We start from the raw sequence: 23,730 nt of genomic DNA on the forward strand, positions 1-23,730 counted from the left end.
ACATAAATCAAAATACTAGGCACAGCCATTTTTATGTAGTATTATGTATTATTATTTGTAGTAGTATTTGCTAGATATCAGAGATATAAATACTGCAGTAAATTCACTTCTACAACTACTACTATTTTACGATTAAAAGAATCGATCAATGATTAAGAATTATAGTACTGCGCAATGCCCCAAGACCACACTGTCCCTCTCTCGCCTTTTGGAGCGCTGTGTCTCGTGCACACAGCGCTCCACGCGCTGCCACCCGAGTACACAGATCTCGCAGTGTTGTACTCTTTGGTGGCAGCGTGCGCTGCCGCGAGATCTCGCAGCGTTGTACTCTCTGGTGGCAGCGTGTGCCGCCGCGTTCACAGTGCCGCCAGAGAGAATGCCGCAGATTTTGCGGCAGCATGCGTTGCTGCCAGGGGCCAGACCAAAAAGGTTGGTGGGCTGTATCCAGCCTATGGGTCGGATGTTTGACACCCCTGACCTACACTGAAGCGCTACAACGGCAGAGCTGTGCTGCTTGTAGTGTTTTAAGTGTAGAAAAGCCCCTGGTATTTACTGCTCTGCCATTCTCTGCTACTATAGCTGACTCTACTTCCAGGGTGCTGGTGGCTCCTGATCTATGGCTACTCACCATTGACTTCAGTGGGCTTTGTATTAGGCCTTAGCACCCCCTTCCAAGAGCTGGGCGGAGGAGAGGAGAGTAGTATCCATGCTTTTTTAAATAGAATGGTGATTTTGGTTATTTCAGTTATGGCTACCCAAAGCCCACAGGCAGAGCTGTCAGTCAGTTAACTGATCACAGCATATATCTTTTTTGTAATTCAAGTCTCTGAGTAATTCATACCTTTTAGACATACAAGGATGGGTCATGACCTGCAGGTCTTTAGTCAGGTAAAATTATCCATTGACTTCAGTGAGGAACTTTCCCCAAGTGAAGCCTGCACGATCAGGCTCTGTGCCTTTAAAATTCATATCTGTAGTCTTCTTAGAAAGAAGATTATTAATCTGGAAATATTTTTTTCTTTATTCTACTCCCCATTAATGCTTCACTAAGGAAGAAACAAATGCTTGAGGGATGCTTTTTAACTTCAGCTCCTGTGTCTAGTGATGTTGCCATGGAACAGTTAATTGCCTTTAGTTGTGTTTCCTTAGGGAAAAAAGGTTACTGAAAAAGAAGTGTTTTTGTGTTCTTGTTTCTCTTGTTGTTGGGCATTAGCATTTACCTACTGTACAGCACTAGCTCTGTGGGTGCAGCTGAATGTTGTCATTAATTCCTCGTAGCCTTACACATCTGGCGTTCTGCCTAAGTGCAGCAATACGTGGAAGTGCAGACTGGAGTGACAAACTAGCTATGTAAGTCAATATTCAAAAATAGGGTTTATATAAATACAATTATAAACAGTGCACAATATTTTAAATCAACCTGACCTTTTTGTTTAGAGGTTTTGTGACTGAGAAATGCATACATTTGCTTTCACAAAAGACTTTTTCCTTTTATTTAAGCTGATGACAAGACCTTAAGCAAAGTCACTTTGAGATGTCAACATGTAGAATGAATTCTTGTGTGTGATCTTAAAAAACAAAACAAAACAAAACAAAAAAAAACCACGGAATTTTCGCTTTACTAGTTTCATAAAAGACTGTTTTCCCCAAACACGACTGTCTGTCTCCACTTACACTGTGGTGAGCAAAACTGTGCAGGCTTTCTAAGAAAGTATAACTTATCTTTTTATCACTGCCTTATTCTAACCAGTTTAAAATCTTGATTGTTAGCATACACATGACAGCCTGATTCAAATGGTGAAGTGGCTGCGAGAAAATCATAACCTCTGGGGATGTCAACTGGATTTTTTTTTAAAGCCCTACACAAAATTATTTCAAGCCTGACAAACTTTTAAATTAATTTATGATACATTTGATTTTTACATCGATCTCCTATATTGTCACTGTAGCTAGCGGAGTTCTAGTCACAATCAATAGTAAACGTTAAGGACTAGAGAAGATAAAAATAGCCTGCGATGGTTCTGATCCCTCTGGTAAGAGCAAAAGAAACACCTTTCTGTGCTTTATCAGGTGAATTTACTTTCCATCATAACAGGAAAAATAAAAATGATTTGCCTTCACCCTCAGGCCCTGATCTAATCCATTGGGCTATTAAACATACAGCAGAAGACCCAACAGCAAGTGCTATTGCATATCTCTCTATATATATATGCCCTCTATCCTTACTAATTACAAGCTTCACTACCATGTTTAAGAGACCTTGGATTGATTTATTTTTCATTTTATTTTTAAGAATCTCTTTTAACCTGCTAAATGCTTTCATGAATCTTTTTCCACCCTGCAAATCAATCTTTAAATCATCTTTTCATGTACTAATCCAGCAGCAATTGAAACTGCTATCCAGTAAACTCAGCAGTGGCAGCTTCAAAATTACTGGATGTTCTGAAGGTGTTTACTTAAGCGAGGGAACCTAGCATATTGCTTAAATAGAATTGCATGGTTTATTATCTTCAAAATAATGTCATTCAAGTCCAGGAAGAATTGGCCATTACATCAGAAAGGACAATATCCAATGGTTATGATTTAATTGTTACCTAGTTTGCATTTTGAATGAAACTTAATCTAGTTTCTCATCTCCTTGGGATTTACCTTCTGAGAGGTTTGGTCTGGTTGCAGACTTTGCCAATAGAGCTGAAAGAAGGTTCGTGCTCTGGATTGCAAGTGTTTATGTACAAATTGTCTGCTCTTTTGGACTTGTTCTGATGAGCAGATGAGCCTGATAAAATAGAACATGGGCATACTTTGCACCTAAAATAAAAACCACATGCATATTTAATGATTAAACTATTTCCTCAAAAGACAATTCCAGACATTAGTTGCCAGATGATTTATTTATTTATTTATTTATTCCATTACTATATTCATTTTGGATTAAGGGGAGATAGACTTGAGTCTCAGCTTTCATTTCTTTAAGAAAGCAGAACATCTCAATAGGAAGTAACCATGGGAGCACTGATGTCTGATGGTGTTCACCTGCTCTTTATCTGAAATCTGGAGTGGGAAGGTGATCATGTGTTCTGCAACCAGAATTTTAGTAGTACTTTTAAACTCCCACAAACACCTGAAAAGCTGTGGTGCCAATCACATGGTTCAAGTATCACATCTCTGTTTTCGCTCCCTAAACACCTATGGAGGCAACATGCTGAGTAAGGGAATGGTATACCAGAGGAAGGTTTAGGGCCCATGAGTGCAGTCCACAAGTTTTAGCATGTATATCCTGATCTGTCTGCAACTCCTACCCATCCTTCCACATCTGATTAATGAATAACCTGTAGGTGGAGATGGGCACCGGGGACTAGTGTAATGCAGGTGCCACTGGCCTGGCCAGAATAAGAGTACAATATAATACTGCAGGTTTAGAGCAATCATTGGAATCTGTGTTTTCAAGTCAGGAGAGTGGGTGTGCAGAAAGCTTGCATGTTACTCATTATCTTTGACTGTTGACAGCATTGCCAGCCCCAAGCATTCAAAATTCAAGTCAGATTCCAAAATACAAGATTGTCTTAAAAATATGAAATTATAAAAATAATTGTTTTATTTTTTAAATTAGCTTTTGGTTTTCTGAGTCTTAAGGGAAGGTTTCCTACCTTCAAATTGTACGTGAATATTTTAGATTCAAATTTAACTAGAATAACATATGGAAGATGTGGGCCTGGTAACTGCTCCAAGGGAGAATCCACTAACCCTCTCCTATCCCAAGAGGTGGTGGAGCTGCCATTCTATCCCTTTCATTCCCACCTCCTTTTCACTACCATGTGTCTCCCTTTCGCACCTATGCTTCTGCTACACTCAGTTCTTCTTTTGTGTTCCCACGTCTCGACCGTAGTCCACCCTCTACATTCACCTGCTCCCAGGTGTTTCCTCCTTTTACAGTATACTACACCTCACATTCCTCTCTGCCCCAATCTCTTCCCATGTTCCCCTCTGTGTCTTTCTGTCTCTGTTGCTTGGCAGGGAGTAAGGCCGCATTCCGTCCTTTGACAGCTGACCCAGCCAGGAAACAACAGTTCTAAAATTGAGGTAAAATCTGAGAGGATTGCTTCTAAAATATGACCCAATTGAAGTGGTTTTCAGAAACAAACCTTTTGGACCAGATTGTGAGCTCTGAGGAGCTGAAGTCAAGTAACCTGGGCTGTAACAGTAAAGGTGGCAGTGGGAAATTCCATGTATTTACAATCTACCCTTTTCATATTGGAGCAAATCTCCAGCTCCTCTGAGTTGGTGTTCCGGGAGGACAGAGGGGTCAATGCTTGCTGCTCCCTTTGCACCAACAGTGTGGTGTAAACAGGTTGGAACAGAAAATCTGGCCTCATGGATTTATGTACCTACTATACACACCACCCAGTAGCAGCTCCTAGACACAACCCACGTCCAGTTATGGAAGAGGAGCCAGAAGCAGCAGACAACTGTGTATAAGGGCAGCTGCCAACCAAAACCCAGCTGCCTGTTAACTTTTATCTTGAAGTGTATATGTGCTTTACATCAGTTCGTTTGTCACAACACTTTCCTCTCCCTAGTCAGAATCTGACCCATAAACCACATGCATTTCTGTGATTAATACCCACTGGTAGAAATAACACATGGATAATGAAAAGACACACAAAGACATCAGGTCTTTGTTAGGCTCCAGGCTTGACTCTAGTCTATAGGATCAAATAGGCTTATGGAAATTAAGCTGTTTTATCTGCTGTATTTTGGATTATCATCAATGGCTTGGTAAGGGAGAACAAGTTGAGAATTCAGAAACGATTGTTGTTAGTGGTGATATATGAAGCAGATGGAAAACAGCTTTAGTTAAGCTGATTCTGCAAAATGGAGTGTAGCAAAAGAAACCAAATAGAAATAGCCTTTCACAGCTATACTGATCTCATATTGGAGACAAAATATGTAGTGTACTGGAGTGCATTTTTATAGGGTTTATCCTATATAGGGTCAGTTGGGGAAGAGAAAAGATCACTACAAGAGCAAAAAGCTTGCTGATATCTCTCTTTGTATCACTCAGCTCACAAACTGATGACATAAATAATCACATTCAAACCAGGAATAGAGGGATGATGCAATATATTTTTTATAGATGTATATAGTACTAACGTATGTAAATTATTTAACTGCTTCAATGGGTTGCAATTAGAAAACTGTCTTAAAATGTTTCTCAGTGTGACCCCAAAACATGTAAAACTTATGTATGGGTTTGTTACAGTTTGGAACCTTTCATTTGGCAAAAGGAGCAAGATCAGCACTGATGCTTGGATTGGTGTCAAAACTGTGCAAAAGTAAGTGGCTTTGTCTGAATTCTGGCTTGAGTCCATTTGAATCTGAAAAGCAGTGTTGAATATGAAGGACAATGAAAGCTGAATGAAATGTGTGCATAAAGCCTTGTGAATTAAAGTCTCAGTTTCACACTGCTCTAGTCCCAACTTCGTTCTGGCTTTTTCGTTACTAGTGCTACTTGGACATTGTTGGTGGAGCATAGTCGGTAAAGCATGTGATGTTAGCAGCACTTTATCTAAATGGGAAAGTTGAGCAATCCACCAATAACATGATGTATGACTTTTATTAAAAGAATAAATGTGTTTGAGAATACACAGTGTTTTTTCCCTGAATGAGTAGGAGCTGTGCTACTGCTACAGTGGTAACTTTTTCCTAACTTTGTAAAGGCCAAACAGAGAAGGTGTGATTTTTTTTTTCAGTACATAAAATAGTGAAGTTTGGCAAATGCTCTCATAAAGAATATTGTGTTTGCAAAGGAGAGCTCTTCCAAGATAGCTCTTCCTTTTGAGTGTGTTGAATGCAGATGACACTATGTATACTGCTCCCTTGTTCTTTGTACACAGTATAAAGACCATTTTCTTCTTAGGAAGCAAGAAAATATCATACTTTTCTTGTATAAATTAAGAATCCTGAAATGCTGCAGCATTGCAGAGCCATTCTGTGTCAAATTTGAGTTAAGCATGTGGCACTTCAGCATCAAGGTTATGATAAATCATAGCTATATACAACTGTCTATACCTCCCTGTACCGGTTCCAGGAGCCCTGGATTGTCCCTTTTATGTATGTATTAAAAGGTAAATTGTAGGGCCAGTTAAGTAAATTATGCAGTGTACAATCAGCATTTTGATGTTTAAGCAATCTGAATATCAAGCTAGAGATGGCAATGTCACAAATACCACTGCTGAGTAAATGTTGGCTTTTTAGTGATGACTGCTGAACGTCTGGGGAAACAATCATATCTGGTCAAATTCTGACCCTATTTACACACACGAAACATGTACGAAGGACAAATCAAAATACTTCAGAAATGGGTAGATAGGGTGAGAACAGTGATCAAAGATCTTAGAAGTTATAAGCACCCAACAAATTGTTTTTCTACTAACGCTAAAAGAGACTTTTAAAATGCATATCACCAACTCCAACTGGATTAGGTTTTTAGACTCAAGATCCTGGATTCTCTTTTCAAACAGCTGTTCTCAGCATTCTGAAGGATACCACCAAATCCACCCACTTAGCATTTTCTTTTTGGTGCCACAGTCTTTTTAGTTTCATAGGAAATGGAAGTCAGGCTGAGATGATTACTGTTATTTTCTTAAAACAGCTGAAAATCTTAGATAATATTTCACTGAATCTATATAAATGTCTGCACACTTTCATTGACTGCCTATCTATATTAAGTAAATTAAGCCTGATTGCATTGCTTTGGTAAACTGACGAATACCATTTCAAACAGATGTTCTGATTCTTGGGTTCAGTATCACTTTCAACTTTCTTGTAATAAGCAAACAGAGAATTAGTATTTGACTTTAAATAAACCCCACTGCTATAAGGGGACAATAGTTTTGTTCCCCACTGTCAAATCGTATGTTGTCAAGATTCAAAGATGTAAAGACAGTACTACTGTTATTACCATGTTATGGTTTGGTCCTGCTTGCATTGAAATCAAGGGCAGTTTCTCCATTTAAACTGTAGAGGGAAGCAGGAGTAGGCTCTAAAGCCCAGATTCTCTTGTTTAGTTGAGCTGTTTTTGATGCAGGACCAGAGATTGGGATGAATGGGGGATGAGGCTTTGTCACCTTGGCAGCTCCCTGATCCAGGATCCAGTTGGTTCCTGGTTTGGGGCTACTGTGAAAGTTACAGCAGGGTGCCCATAGCCACAAGGGTTTGGAAAGGGACTGACATATGCTATTTAGGGATGACCTTTAGGAGAAGTCCTCTTTTCCCTCAAATGGGCATTTTGGATGCCCTGACAGTTACTTTATGCTGCCAAAGTGGTGCAAAATTACCAGACTCCAGGGGAGACTTCATCATACAGCCAAAATGATCTGACATGCCTTTCCTCAAGGCCCATGGCTGCAACCCTTGTTTACATGAATAATCCTTAGCCATGTAATTAATTATTTAAAATCAACAGATTACTTGGTGAAGGATAGGGTCTCAAATGCCACATTGCAAGGACCATTGCAAGGATTTTCTCACTGCAATCAATGGGGAGTGATTGAAGCCGGTCAATAATTTGTTGGGTTTTAAGAAAACCTACCAAAAATTGCATTGAAAAGAATTTTATTTTGTTTTTTTTGTGGAAAAAACATGGGTTTTGTCTCAGCTTTGTGTGTGATGATGGGTTATGGTCTTAATGATCTGGTGCTGTGAACTCTGGAGCAAATTCTTGCAAGGGGCCAAGTGCCCTCTAATCTCTGCAGTCAATGGGAGCTGAAGCCACCTTACCCTTCTCAGGACTGAATTTAAGTCTTGTGTATATTTTACACATTATATGTTCTAAACATGGTATTAGTATTTTGCCTCTCTCACCTAACCTTAATGGAAACCGGCAATAAAAGCCATAGTTTATCATCTTAAAAATGAAAAATAGTCTGTTTTACACACACTACCAGCAACTATGTCCTTGTAATGCAGCAACCTCCAGTAACTGAATTAAATTTCATTAGTCAGCACAATAAAACTTACAATAATTTGTCTTTATATACATGTCTTAATACAGGATATGTTCAGTAACTGAGAGCAGTAAGGTCATATTTAGTGAAAAAGTAACAGTTCCTGTAAACAGAAAAAAACAAAATAAACCCAAACAAATTCAGGAGTAAAAGGCTAAATAATGTATGTCATTAAATATTCTGTACAAGTTAAAATGTACACACCAATCACTGCGTGTTGTTCAGTGCTGTTAATGGGGACGCTGGAAGAGGCTTACCTTACAGGTGTTAAATTTTGATTTAATAAATAGTTTTTGTATAGTATCAAATTATATCAAAAGTATTAAAAAACCCATGAGAATTGTTGTTTTACAAATTATCTTGTGCTGTAAAATTAACACGAGGTCTAACCTGCAGTTTAAAAAAGTATGAAATGTGCAATTTGGCAGCATGGAAATAAGTGCTTTAAAAATGTGATGGTCTTAAGTAAGAAGCCCTAAAAGGCTCATTCAGTTACTTTCGGATTTCTCTTTATCCCCAGCAATTTCATACATCTTTGTTATCACATAGCTTTCAAAGTGTAACATGTAGCAGGCTTGATCCTATACTTTTTGTGCAGTTAAGACACCAATGGAGAGTATCAAGCGTGGCTTTCAATATGGGGGTTGGCTGCATAAGGAGTACAGGACTAGGATCACTATAGGAGACAAATATACAAAACAGTCAATGGAGTTACTTTATGCAAGTAATAGGAAAAAACACAGAGCCTTAGTTACACACCTGTGAAACAATGGAGTTGTATGGCTGCAACATATGGCAGAAATCGACCCACCCTATAATTTTGAAATTCTAGATCTTCCCAAAAGGAGCTATTGTGTAAAAGTCAGTCTAAAATTTGAAAAACACACTTGAGGACAGGGTTAAATTTCATCCACAAGCGGCAAAAGTCATATATTCCCAAAGATATTAAAATGAATATAACAAAGATAAAATACTGTTAAAAGGCAATAGACCATTTCACTTATTTCTCACAGAACACAAAGACTAAGGAACCAGTAATTAAAGGCAGCAATATAAAAATCAGTCAAGACGCAACAGATGGATGCAACATAATTCATCTTAATTGGCACTTACCACAGTAACTCTAGCTGCAATTTGATAACAGACATCTGTGTCAAAATATGTGGGGTGTTAACTACTTTTAATTACTTAAACTTGTTAAAATTGCTGGTTTGAAAACCAACTATTTAAGGGAAAAGAGACATAATATGAAGGGGAGGGCAGAAAAATAATCTAGCCATTTTCAGGTTTTGTAAAAAATATTAACTAATAGTTCCCATGCAAAACCTTCAGTTTTGTTGCTGAACCAAAGAGGTGGCTTGGGGCAAAGTCCACCATTGCAACAATTATTGGTTATGAAGAGCTTTCCTTTTTTAAAAAAAGGAACTGGATACAGTAAGCTAAAAGTGTGTGTACCTATACATACTACATATGGTATATTTTTATATATACACTGTATCAGATATACACGCATACCAATTTCACCTTTAGCAGGAGATTAAAAGTCAATAGATAATGAGCCTTGTGCAGCATCCTCTCGTCCTCTCACATAAATTTCACAAGGAATCTCCTCCATCACCCTGTCTTCTATGACCTGCTCAGGGCAGTCATGGGTCTGTTTAAATGTGTAACTACTTTTCTTGAAGGTGCTATTAAATGTTTTCATTGGCTGAGGTTGTGCAAAATCATTGCGGAAAGGAAGTTCCATGGAACTGAGGTTGGTCCTGCTTTGTTTTATACTGGAGGCTTGAGAGCCACAGTGATGGTCATGAATACATCTCGAAGCAGTAGAGGAGCGTCTCATTTTCTGATAGTTCTCAAGTTCTTCTGATAAGTCAGCCAAGTCTGTAGAAATCTCTTTATCCCTTAATGAGAACAGTTCATAATGTGGAGGATCAAATACTTCTTGGAAGCCGGTTTTATTGAAAGCAGTTTTGCAAGCCATAACCTTTTTGCGAGGCTGCTTTACTTGCACCAGAATTGAAATTATGAGAAGAACCAAAACTATCCCCGAAGTTATTCCAATGATGGTTCCGTGAGTTTTGGTGATTTGTTCAAACAGTCCAGTTTTTTTCTTCTCTACGAAAAAAGAGAGTGGGCTTTATCGGATGAAAAATAATTTGGTAAAATTTAAGGTTTGACTTTGTATGGAAAAAATTAAGATAATAAAAAGTGTAAATGACAGAGCAGGTCATATTCTGATGCACTCATATGGGCACAGTGTCTATTAAGTAAGTATTGGCTCCATTAACGGGCACTGCATCCCTGTGAGTGACAGCAGAATTAGGCCCTGTATTTAAGTATCAGTCCTTATTCAGACAAAACTCACTGGTGACAGTGGAGTTTTGTCTCATAAGGGCTGAGCAAGGACTGCAGGAGTGAGCCCACTTCAGAGTGCAATTTCAGGCAAGTTTTCTATGAGTAGGGGCATGCTTGGCCCTCAGATTAGTGTATGCCATTTTCCCTGAGGTTCACACAAACATTCAAGAGCAGAATATAGCCCATACTTTTCTTTCCCAACAAACTAATATTAGAACAACCTCAGAAATGTAATGAACTTATAAATTTGTGGGATTTGCTACACTGAATGAGTGCAGTGGTTCAGCAAACCCAATACTATGCTTTTAGCAGTGTCAACCACCTGATATTTCAGAGGCCGGTGAGGCCCTCCTCATCCAACCACATACCTGCTTAGTTGGGGTGTGGGTTCCTTCTTGACCCCTGTGGTAATCAGTTTACATTCTAAAACCTAAAATTTGATTAAACAGCATATCATCTTAGCTTGCATAGCTACAAATGCTCATACACAAAGGGCCCAATCCTGCTCCCACTGGTGCTGTTGGCAAAACTCCTGTTGATTTGAATGGAGGAAAATTAGGCCCCAAAATTATCTAGTCCTTTAAAAAACAGTAATATAAAAAATGTCCAACCATACTATTTATCTTGACATCATTGGATGGCTTCATGGCTGGACTGAACTGTACCACATGTATTGCGTTGGAAGTTGTTTAACAGTCCATGTTATTAGATCAGTTTAAAAGAAATTACTCAATAGCACTTCTATGAAACTACACAAGATGGCAGTATCTGATTAGAGCAGGTTTCCCACACTTAGTACTTAGAGACAAATTTCTAGTAATTTTTACTGCTTTCTGCAGTAAATATTTATTTATTTATTTTTTGCGCTGTGGTATTGGATGTTAAACAGAATTCTTTTCACATCTAAAGCTAAAATATACTGGGTAATATAGGTACACAGTAGTTAAAATGCTGGACAAGATGGTGTTGCTTTATGTTGCTATATATTTCATAAGAAATTACTCAAATATTGCAGTAGGTTTGTGAAGGATTCTAGGAAAGATGTATATTCCAGAAAAGCATCTGTAGTCAAGGCAAACATTTCTGATTAGGAATGTGTATAATACTAGCACAGACAGAGCTTCAGCTGGAACTTGTTTGTTTTTGTTTTTTAAATGATGGAAACATAGGAGCTACTGATCAGTTTTTTTTAATGGGAATATATAAAACAAAGATGCTGTGACCTGATACGTTGTATTTTAGTAACTATATTTATATCATTTTCATACTGCAACAAAGAGGCCTCCTTGAAAAAACAAGATTTTTCCTCAATAAAGCATCATGGTTTAGGAATAGATACAGGTGATTCAAGTGGTGCAAAAAACAGAAGCATATACTTAGTAGGCCAATGTTCTGTTTAAAGTTTAAAACATACTTTGCAAAGGGCATGAGAGGTTTCAATTACAGGGCAGGGATATTCTTCAACCCTGCTCACAAAAGTCTTGGTTTTAAATTACAAATTTGGAATATCTCCCTGAGTTTAATAGATTAGCTGTCCTCAGCACATTTGCAGGAAAAGACGTTTTATGACTTTCTTAAATAAAAGGCAAAATGACAACACTGGATCATCAAGACTATGCTTTGCACTATATTCACCTTTGCAGTGATTTTCATCCCAAGGGTATGCACAGTTTTGAATGCCATTGCAGACCAAAGAATTATTGATGCACATGTTGCTATGGCAAAAGTAAGTGCTGCCTGAGCAGGGAGCTGCAAGAGAAGAAGAAAAAAAGTTACGAGTTGCCAAGAGCTCACACAGTGCACCAAGTTTGAAGGAACTTTATATTTCTCAATATGCATATTCATTCCTTCATTGGCTGATTTAAGAAATCAAATGAAATGAATTTTCCTGCATATCACTTATTACGTAGCTTATTGCCCATTGGGGTTGCTTCCAGATGTATAACAAATTATAAACAAAACAGTACTGATCAAACTGGTTACCAGTAAGAACCATGCACTGGTTGTCGACCCAAAGCACGTGATGGAAAAAGCTTGCATAGTCTTGAATGTCCATCTTAAAAAAAAAAGCACTGATTACATTTTGGATTAGCTGATGATTATTTAGATTACAGTGGTGCCCAAAATGTGCCATGTGTTTTCCAAATACACAGAAAGTCAGTTTCTTCCCTGAAGAGGTATACTGCCTACATGTACAGAATACCATTGGTGCCTCATGCTTTACAGATGAATGAGACATGGCAAATTCCTGCTCTGAAACATTAAAAATCTAAGGGGAGATGCCATAGAGGTCAGGGATAGCTGAAGTTCCTATCCATCTTCCAGCAGACTTTCAGCACTTCCAGAACCCAGGCTGCTAAGTGAAGGTCAAACTCTGGTTCCTGAAGACTTGAGGGAATGAATTCCCAAGTTGAGGAACCCTTCCTTAAGAACTCCCATATCTTCTCCTCAGGAATTAAAATCTTGGTATTTTCAAACAGAACTTTCCTGCTATCATCAGCCATTGAGACAGTTCATAAGAAGAAAGATGTAACCTGGCCTCAAGCCATATAGGGCTTTGTAAATTAAAGGAGACACCCTGAACAGAATCCAAAAGCAAGTGGGAAGCTAATGCAAAAAATACACTATGTGGCTAAAGTGAGAGAACCACTGGTAACAATAATACATAGTAGCACTCAACCCTTTTATAGTGCCTTCCCTCTGATGATCTCAAAGTGCTTTACAAACATTTATGAATGCCTGTCAGGTAGGCACTAGTAGTGTAAATGCTGTAACAAGCCTGCCACCTGTGACTTCATGGTTATTGTTATACTGTACATGGTGACCATTTGGACCTTCATGGTGTAAGAGGTGAACTCCTGGTCAGGGATAGGCCCTTTTTATTATAGACAGAGAGGCTAAAGACACCAGCCTTTAGCTGGCAGCTGTTTTTATATATATGAAATGAAATAACTAGAAAGTCTCTGTAAAGATTTTAAATTTCTCTAATACATTACATGCCCTTGGCATTAGAGCAGTGTCAAAGCATTCATTTTCAGTATATATAAAATATTCTTTCTGCTTCAGGACATTGCTTTTGATATTCTATATAGTATGCAGTTTGTGTTCAATTTCTCTACATCAATAATGTAGTATTTACACACTAGAGATTTCTGTATTGCTGGAAGTCAGTTACATATCAAAATTGATTTGCCTAATGCAAGGCCAATGGTGCACTGCTGAAAAGTTCTGATTCTGTCCAGGAGAGGATAGTGGCCTGTCTTGCTCACATGCCACGTTTTTTTTTTTTTAAATATTTTCCGGATGAGAACTCATCCTTGAGCATCTGGGGTTCACAAATACAGAGGTGAACCCAAAGGGTAAGTCAGTGGGTCTCAACTGTGGCCCAATCAGCACACAACTGCAGAAGATGTAACATCCTCGGGGCCATACAGGCAGCATACATATCGTGTGGATGCAGCCCATGTAACACAGACAGCTGAATATGTAGTCCACAATGGTAAATAGGTTGAGAGCCACCGGGGTAAGTGATGGAGAGGTTTCTACCATTTCTTTTCTTCAGTTAAATCCCTGGTTCCTAATGACTTCAGTGGAGTTTTGCCAGAGGAATGAATGGAGGGGGATTAACCGTATATTTCTTAACCCTCTACATTTGCCTTCCTTAAAACTAATGTCCTTGTACTATTGCTGCACATGACCCCATTTCTTACTGTGCTGAACTCTATTGGTTCATGCTCACTGGTTCTGAGCTTTTCTATTTTCATGCTACCAATCAGTTCCTTTATATTGGCAAGAAATAGATCCACAGAGGGAGTCTCCTCTGTAGTCTCAACTCTTTGGATCATACTTTTGTTTTACATAATTTAGGAACCTCTTAGAAGTTGCATGTGTTACCCAATGTTTATCTTAGTAATTTCAATATCTGTAGATGTAATTGTGATTGTTTCACATACCTTCCTTGCTTGGGTGTTGCAAGAATTTAAATGTTTGGAATCTGCTTTGTGATCCTTTGAAGAATAGTGCATTAAAGTATTATCAATTCATGGGAAGTTGTGGAGAAGAGGCACTCCATGAATTAACTATGAGATGCTTAGGACAGGAGGAGGAGGAGGAAGAAGTTACCTTGTGCAGTAATGATGGTTCTTCAAGATGTGTCCCCCTATGGATGCTTCACTGTAGGTGTGTCTGTACCCTCAGACTGCTGATCATGTTTTCAGTAACAGTCTGTATCATCGGCACATGTGCTGCTCCCCACCAGCCATGAGGCCAGCAGCGCACATGGGCATTCCCTCCTCTGTTCTCTCTGTTGCAGATCTAACTAATTGAGCTCCAAAGTAGAGGGGAGGAGGGTGGGTTGTTGAGCACTCATAGGGGGACACATCTTGAAGATGGGCATCTTTACTGCACAAGATCAGTAACTTCTTCGAGTAGTGTCCCCGTGGGTAGTCCACTGTAGGTGACTCTCGAGTAGTGACCACTACTGGAGGCTGGGACTTTGGAGCTGGTTGTGTTATAGATGATAGTACTGTGACACCAAACTTGGCATCCGTAGTTGAATCCCCTAGAAAGGCAGAAGGTATGTGCAGAATGTGTGTGTTCTGCGAATGTATGTGCAGATGCCGAGATAGCTGTTCACATATTTCTGAAAAAGCGACTGACAGAGACTAACCTTGTAGAGTGTGCGCATACTGCATCTGGGAGTGTTGCATTATGCAGTTGGTAAAAGTTTGATACAGCCTGAAACTCATTTGGATAGTCTTTGAGCTGAAATAGCGGTTCCCTTTCATCTATTGACAATAGGAAAAGTCATGGGGATTTTCTTAATGTCTTTGTCTTATTCAAGTAGAAGGCCAAAGCTCTCTGGCTTCCTTATTATCCCAATGAGGCTTGGGATAGAAGGTTGGAAGCTGGATAAGCTGATTTATGTGGAATGCCAAAGTTACCTTGGGACTGAACTTCGTATGAGGTCTCAGCATGACTTTATTAGGGAAGATACCGTGAGGGGGGATGTACTATCAAGAGTGCTATTTCCCCTGCTCTTGCTAAAGTGAGGGCAATAAGAAACGCCATCTTCATGGACAGGTAAGTTAAAGAACAGGTAGCCATGGGATCAAATGGCAGTTTAGTAAATCCTTTTAGCACTAGATTAAGGTCCCATTGAGGGGTGGGAGGTCTGGGCTATGGTGAGAGGTTCAGTATGCCTTTAAGAAACATCTTTGTGGTTGTGTGGGAGAAGATGGGATATCCTTCCACCAGCTGGTGGAAGGTTGTGGTTGTGAGCTCCCTGAAAATCCACCTGGCAGCAGAGAGACCAGATTGCCAGGACCACTGACACAGTGGTTGCATTTGGGGTGACACCCTTGGGTTGGCATGATAGCTGGAATCTCTTCCATTTCTGCAGGTAGGTATGGTGAATGCTTCCTTTCCTGCTGTGCAGCAAAACCTCCTGTACCTATGTCTATGTGCTAGAACCAAGAATGAGCCATGCTTTGAGCTGAAGGACCCACAGCTTGGGATGGAAAGTATATTCCTCATCCTGTGACAAAAGGCCTGCGTGGGTGGGAGAGTAAATGGTGGGCAAAGCACCAGCTCCAACAGGTAAGGAAACCATGTCTGGGCCATATAAGAGTAATCAGTATGACAGCTGCCCTTTCCCCCATTCCCTATACTACTAAAAGTCCTATTAAAGATAAGGAGGGGAAAGGCATATAATAGGCCTTCGTTCCACAGGAGGAAGAGCACATCTGCCCTGAAGTGGCAGCTGATTCCTGCTCTGGAGCTGTACTAATAGGTGGCAAACATGTCTATTGCTGGAGTACCTCACAGTCGAAAGATACTGTGAAGTATTGTTAAATCTAACTCCCACTCAGGGTTGTGAGTGAATCTGCGGCTCAAACTGCCTGCTGTTGTGTATTCTTGGTAGGTAGGATGCGGATATCAATACATTGCACAAAACCCATAGCTTCATTGCTTCCATGCATAGGGAGCATGACCTAGCTGCTCCCTGGCAGTTTATATAATTCATGCAGGCCATGTTGTCCTTCATCAGTGGTAGGAAGTGAGCACACTCATTTGACCACTGTGAGTTTGAGCAGACAGGTGTAGGCATATCTCATTCGAGGACTATTTGCCCTGAGCTGTGTTGCCGTTGAGATGCATGCCCAACCCTATGAGGGATACTTTGGTGGTCAGGAGTAATGATGGGGGAGACTGGGATTCCTGCACAACTGTTTACTGTTTTTTTCCTCCAGCTCAGGGATTGCTTGACCCTGGCGGGTACAGACAATAGTTCATTTATGCTAGCTCTGTTTGGTCTGTAAACCAAACCAAACCAGGCTTGCAAGCATCTCATGCGTCGTCTGGCATGGGCTATCACTGATGTCCTCGTGGCCATGTATCCCAAGAGCTGGAGGCAAAATTTGGCTGATGTTTGGGGACTGGACTGTCTCCATCAATGAGGAGAGACTGAGGAATCTGTGATGGAGTAGGAGCACTCTTGCTTGAACAGAGTCAAGGTCCGCTCCTATGAATTCCAGCCTCTGTACTGGTATCAGTGTTGATTTTTATTTGTTGACTTGCGCAGGTCCAATGGTACCTGAGTGACTTGTTGGGTGCCTAGGAAGGTTTGAGTCTTGAGGAGGCAGTTGCCCAGGTAAGGGTAAACCATGATGCTTTGAGAATGTAGGTGAGCTGCCACCCCTGAGGACCTTGGAGAATACTCTGGGGGCCGACAAAAGGCAAAAGGGCAGTACTCTTTATGGATAGTGGTCCTCCTAGCATGAATTTGAGGTAATGCCTGTGGCTTGGTATAATTGAGATGTGGAAATACACAAGGTTGAGGGCCGAGTACCAATCTCCCTTTTCTAATGTTGAAATGATCATGGATAATGTCACTCTCGAACTTCTGATTTTTGATGAATTTGTTGAGCGCTCTGAGGCCTCGTATAGGTCTCCAGCCCCCTTTCTTCCTTGGTATCAGAAAATAATGAGAATGGAAGCCTTTGCTTCTTAGGTGTACCAGCACTGGCTTTATCGCTCCTACGCTGAGGTGGTGTTCTATCTCCTGTCATAAGTAGACTCTTGTGAGAAGGCTCCCTGAAGAGGGATGGGGAAGGGAGAAAAAATGGATGGAGTATCCCTTCTGGACAATCTCCAACACCCACTTGTTGCAGTTTATCCATTCCCAGATGCTGTGGAACAGAATAAGATGGTTCCTGAAGAGATAGGACGGGTATTCAAGTGTGCAATGGCAGTGGGGAGAGCGTTCTATGGGCACCTCGACTAGCCAGTCAAAATTCCCTCTTGGATGTACAGGGCTAAGAGGTTTGTTGAGATTCTGATGTCTTACGTCTGGTTTGGAACGTGTTTTCTTTCTTTGTGGCTTGTATGGCCTCTGGGAGTATGAAGCTAGGTACTGAGATGAGTATGAATAAAAATACTGTGATCTGGGTTTAAATGATGATTGAGGGTTGTATTTCCTCTCATAACCAGGTGTGTATATTCCTAAGGATCTGAGGTGGCTCAAGTCCTTTAGAGTATGGAGGGCAGCATAAGTCTTCTCAGCGAACAGGGTTGCTCTTTCGAATGGTAGGTCTTCCACTGTTGTTTGCACTTCCTTGGGGAAGATGGAGAAGAGGGGAGGTCCATCTCATCACTACTGCTGTTGAAATAGAATGGGCCACTGTGTCAGCTGCATCCAGAGCTGACCGAAGGGATGTCTTTGCCACCAAATGGCCCTCATTAACTAGGGCCTTGACCTGCTCTTTTTATGCCAGTCAGGAATCTCATCAATAATTTTGGTAATCATATTTTTCCCATAGGGCTTGATAATTTGCCACTCTGAACTGGAGGGTGGCTGATGAATAGGCTTTTCTGACAAATAAGTCTAACCATCTGCAGTCCTGGTTGTAAGTAGTGGTGTCGTCTTTTGGGGTTTACCATGTCCATAATGGCAGAATAAGGGGGTGGGTGTGAAAATAGAAATCCTGTGCCCATTCTGCTGGAATGTATTTTTCATCCGCTGTCTTACACATTGGAGAGATGGATGCTGGGGTCTGCCTTACTGATTTGGCAAGTGGCAATAGGGCCTCATTGTTTGGTAGGGCAACTTTTGCAGTTGTGGATGAATGCAGAATGTCCACCAGCTTATGATGTAATTGAGTCACTCCTTGAAGGCATATTTGCAGCGCCTCTACTACCTTTTGTGCCAAGTTCTAAAATGTTTTGAAATAATCTGCTGCGGAAGGGGCATGATTGTCTCGTCTGGTGACGATGATGAAAGCTGGGTCTGAGAAATATTGTCCTTCACCTCTGATTTGTCTGATGGTTCCTCTCGTATTTGCTCCAGGGGTTCAGAGGTCCTAGAGGCAGCAGTTGAGGGACGGAATGTCCTCTGTTGATGGAAGGTTCCACTAGGGCCAGCGAAGTCTGTTGCCTTTGGGCTTGCCAGGGACTCCATATGCTATTGGCCCAGAAAAGGTGCTGGTGGTTGGAACCATGGCTGTTCAAATTAGGGAGGTTGGTCAGCTTGGTGATGCCCCTACGTCTATAGAATTGGGCACCATATGGTGGGCATAAAGAGCATTGGGAAATCAAGTAGTCTTGCTCACTTTCTGACTTTGCTGATGACATTGGTGGTGCGCAACCTGAGGTGGTTGATGGGCCAGGTGGACTCTAGTACTGAGCAGCAGAGAGTTTGGTGCATCTGAAACCGAAAGATCTATTGTGCACCAAAAGGCAGGCAGTGCAGGAGGCGCCGGTACCAGCGCCGCCTGTTGGTGCTGTGTGGCTTGTACCAATGGGGGTCAGAGATGCAGACCTGAGGATGGGTTCCATTAGTGCCTGGCATGTTGTCGGCGGTAGATACTGATGACTGTACTGATGGAGCCTTCCTTAGGGTGGATTTTCTTTGCTTTTCATGCCCTGTGGTACCAAGTCTTCCTTGCCTGTGCTCAGTGAGTGTGTAGATGTTTGACTTGTTTTGTCGGTTCGGTACTGAGCATGCCCTGGGTACCTGGTTTAGGCTGTGTAGGTGCTGTTGGTGCTAGTGTAGCTGACTGAGACAGTGTTTTCTGCTCGATCTGGGAATGCCACGGGGACTCACTGACCTTTTTTCTTAGAGGCCTTTCATGAGTGGCTTACTGGACTCATCGCCCCTCACAGTAGAGAGTTGTGGAGAGGGTTCTTGCCACAGCTCCAGGGGTTGAAGGGCTGACTCCATAAGTAGGCATTTCAGTCTTAGCTCTCTTTCCTTGGTCTGGGCTTCGGTTCTTGACCCAATCCACACTTCTGTGGAATATGCTTCTCTCCCTGGCAGCGAATGCACTGCAAATGTCCATCAGTGACTGGGATTGATTCCTTACAGATGACACTTTTTGAAGCCAGGGAAGCTGGGCATACCCTTGTCTAGAGTGGATCCCACCCCCCACCCCCGTCAGGATGTGGAAGACAGAGTCCCTCTCTGTTCTTTGTTTGTTTCTTTTCTTTTCTAACTTTTAAATTTTTTTTAGGCATGGCCCCAGTAAATGCAAATGAAAAAGAAAAAGGGAGCTTCAGAGAAACTAATAACAATTCTGCAAGAATTAATGATCTGTAAACGGAGAGCTATTAGCTCAGTCTCTAGCTGGGGCAGTTGAGTAGAAACTGAGGACGGAACGCCTGCATGCGCTGCTATCCTCATGCCTGGTGGGGAGTACCACCTGCACATGCGCTGCTGACTGCTACAGAAAATCTCCCATCAGCAGCGTGGGGGCATAGACACATCTACAGTGGAGCACCATAGGGCCATTATTCAAAAGGAAGGTTTTTGAAACATTGCCTTTTCAAAGCAACTTCCACTTATCCATTTGATTTCTTTTCGCTATTTAATTTAAATGTATAGAGATTTTGGGCCAGACATTCAGAAGAGCTGAGCGTCCACCAGGCATCCAAATAAGTGGCCAAATTTTCAAGAAAGTTCTGCTCCCGTTTAGGTGAATAAATAAGGGCCAGATTGTTCTTAGTGGGAGATGCTTGATGCTGAGCTTTTTTTGAAAATCTGGCCATCCATTTACTTTAAATGCTAAGAGGGAAGAATAAGGTCCTAAAGATTTTTGTCTGCTCAAACTCTGGCTGTTTCTTTAACTACTTAAGTAGCTGCTGCTTTATTGGATAAAGAACCTGTTCTCATGCTGGTGCTCAGGCCACATCCTTATGTGATCTTTATGCTGAATGACACAGGATAACTCTCATGCAGTTATAACCCTTATGATGAAACTGGATCAGCTACTCTTCTGGTTGGAAATATGGAGGTTGATTGCATAGTACCAAGCACTCAATAGTGCAAACAGAGAAGGGACGTAAGTGGTTCAGACTGAGAAATGGGAGTGTGTATCCAGCATTTCTAATAGCATATATAAAGGGAAAAACCTGCCAAGTAGAGTGGAAATGGTGGAGACCTAGAGTGAAGCTAACAATATTAAGCTTCTTGGACTGAGAGTATGCATGGAAGGAAAGATTGGATAGTTTTGGGGGTTTTTTTAATTTAGAAAACAAGATAGTGCAAATTTTATATCCAAAGATGTATGATCATCCAATTTATGCTGAGGGAGTGTAGAGAACTGCTTTTAAAAGATAAATAAGGTCATAGGCTAAAATGTTTTAAAAAAAAACCTGTCAGACTTGAGCCACAAAGAAAGAATCCAGAGAGGTGGCACTCTTTTCTTTTCCTCGACTAGAGCTCTGCTACATAAGCTAAGGGACCAGATAGCATGCCAAAGAAAAATACAGAAGCAGCCATCGTTGGCTTCTGCTAAGATAAAATTGATCACCTACTCCAGCAAGATGTACATTTCTAGGGCAAAGAAACAGTAGTAGTTAGATAGAACTGAGTGCTTTTTGAGGGAAGAATAACTATGGAATCAGACCATGAGACCAGGAATTTGATGAAAGCTGAATTTTTGTTTTTAGTACTTTCATGTCATTTTGAGGTTCATTGTAAGATACGAAAATTGATTTTATACTGTATGTTTAAAATATACCTGGATGACTTACTTTAAACAAACATTTTTCCTTCCCTAGATTTTTTAAAATCATTTGCTTTTGAAATAAGTAAGTTACCAAGAACTGAGAGTTTGAGTCCTAGTAAAGGAAACTAAGCTCTTCATTCTTCCAAGATACATCAGTTCAGTATCATGCAGTTTGCTGCGAAGGGGGAAGTCTTCGAATGAGAATTTAAAAATTGGGGTTGTCATAGTGAAGACCTTGCCGTTTTCCTGAACAGTAGCAATCTGCCCTAATGTACTTGGCCAAAATTTCTGGGGACTCTGCTAAAGATATCAGGCAACCAGCAGTCTGCTCTATCCCCAAAGACCTGGTCACCCTATAAATGTCATGAAAAATCAATTTCATGTTTCAGTTTAAAGTAGTTATGAATGAACTAAGACATTATTTTGCCATAGGTCAAACTATAGCATATCATCATCATAACACCTGGCTATTATATAACACTTATCTGAAGACTTCGAAGTGCCTTACAAAGGAGGGCAGTATTATCTCCCTGTATACTGAGTGTTAATACCTACATTGATTCTTGTTGTCTATAGTGGATAAACAGCTAGTTAAACTATCTGAAGATAGATGAGCATTGAATAGCATCTGTGCTTTATGAAAAGGATGACATACTGTGTATTCTAGTGACAATGCCTTCTGTTCCAGCCAAAATGGTCCAGCTGTTTCCAAGAACAAGGCTAGGTAAAAATACAGTTTGTCCATGTTAAATTTGAGACCTTTTCATTGAAATGCTCCAGTGTTCCCATGACTTGGAGCAGGGTTCTGAAGTTTTTTGGGGGTGGCCTTGTGTCAGGGATGTGACTTGCCATCTTCATGAAAATCTGCCTAAATCTGGCCAACTGATAAGTCTTTGAGAAATGAAACTCCCAGTTTGTAGATGCTCAGTAGAGACTTAATTTTTAGCTGCTGAAGTCTCTAAAGCATTGGTTCCCAACCTTTTTGGCTCGAGGGCCACAGGTATCATTTTTACAACCCTGCAGGGCCACCAGTCTCTGCCAGCAGCCCCCCTCCCCACTGCAGCAGAGAAACTGCACATGTCCTGTAGCCCCATGCACGCCACCTGGGTCCCTAGGCAGTGGATCCCCTTCTGCAGCCCTGGGGGACAGAAGATCAGTGCTCCCCTCCCTCTGGCTCCAGCAGGGACACCATGCTCCCTGCTACAGCTGGGGGAGGGGAGCGCTGATCTCCCCTCCCCTTTACTGTAGCAAGGAGCCTGCACCTGTCTTTTAGCCCTGTGGAAATGCTATCAGGGAGGGAGCTATCAGACTACTACACACAAAACCACATTGAAAGAACATTATCAAGGTCACAAAGTTAAGACAGCCAGATTGAAGGTTTCCTGTGCACAATACAATCTTTACTCACATGATCACAGTATTTTTTCCACAGGACCCCCTGCCTCATTCAGTACACTAGAGAAGTCCTGCGCTGGGATTGAATCAGGGTTTATAATGAAAAATCTGGTTCTACGCATTTCAAATTAGGTACCCAGAATTAGTGGATACTTTTGACCTTAATCTCTGTGCCTTAGGCATGATTCACATTTTACAGATTGAGAGCTAACTCCTCACTTCTCAGAGGTCTGAGGATAAATATTATGAAGTACTCAGACACTATAATGATGTGCACCATGGAAGACTCCATGAGGAAACTGACTACAATAATAAGGCTTAGAGCCACAACACAGAACACAATATTGAAATACGATCATTCAGTGAGCACCATCCATATAGTGCACTGAATAAGTCAGGGGACCTGTTGAAAAAATGGTATAAAGATCATAATACTTAAGCACAATGAGGCTAAATTAAAGTTGCACAGGCAACCTTAATTCTGGCATTTCCTTATTTTTGAGTGCTTGACTTTGCAAACTTACGGTTGTTTTAATATAGGTAGTTATGTGCAATATTCATATATTGTATCAGGAAAGAAATCAAGACATTCTAATTTATATAGTCCCCTTTGGCTGAGTTACACTATTTCAGTCACGTCTGCAATGGGTAGGCGTGAACTGAATATGTCATGCAGAATTAGTTCATTTATGTAACCCTCTTCAGAAATAGATGGTTTTCATGGATGGATTTGTACAATTACAAGTCAGTAGCAAAGTAGGAGAGAAAAAAAAAAGCTCAATGATCTGAAAAAAATAAGCACATAATTTCACTATTTTGAGCACTGAAGTTTGCTTATCACAATGATATTTTAAAAATGAAAACAGTTTTTTAAAATAAAAATATAAGGCTGAGGAAATTCATGTTATCAACTATCTTTTCCTGAGGTATGAAACCTCAAACTGGGAGACAGGCAAGAACAGCTG

The 23,730-nt window shown here is 40.7% G+C and overlaps 1 protein-coding gene and 1 long non-coding RNA gene across 2 annotated transcripts in view; one reads left to right on the plus strand and one right to left on the minus strand.

The window, feature by feature from the left end:
- The window catches only part of LOC137154712 (uncharacterized), a 95,461-nt gene that overhangs the window by 70,128 nt on the left and 1,603 nt on the right, over positions 1–23,730 (plus strand). Inside the window, exon 3 of the long non-coding RNA XR_010920284.1 lies at positions 5,261–5,333. This is a non-coding gene — a long non-coding RNA (uncharacterized lncRNA). The remainder of the gene's footprint in view (positions 1–5,260; positions 5,334–23,730) is intronic.
- The window catches only part of NETO2 (neuropilin and tolloid like 2), a 50,181-nt gene continuing 34,462 nt past the window's right edge, over positions 8,012–23,730 (minus strand). The window contains exons 8-9 of the mRNA XM_067550465.1: positions 12,000–12,113; positions 8,012–10,124 (exon numbers count right to left, since the gene is read on the minus strand). Of these exons, the coding sequence (XP_067406566.1) occupies positions 9,544–10,124; positions 12,000–12,113 (695 nt within the window). The 3' untranslated portion in view covers positions 8,012–9,543. The remainder of the gene's footprint in view (positions 10,125–11,999; positions 12,114–23,730) is intronic.

The sequence above is a fragment of the Emydura macquarii genome, unplaced genomic scaffold, assembly GCF_026122565.2.
Source record: "Emydura macquarii macquarii isolate MOO-44397 ecotype Brisbane River unplaced genomic scaffold, CSIRO-AGI_Emac_v2 contig_295, whole genome shotgun sequence".
NCBI lineage: Eukaryota > Metazoa > Chordata > Testudines > Chelidae > Emydura > Emydura macquarii.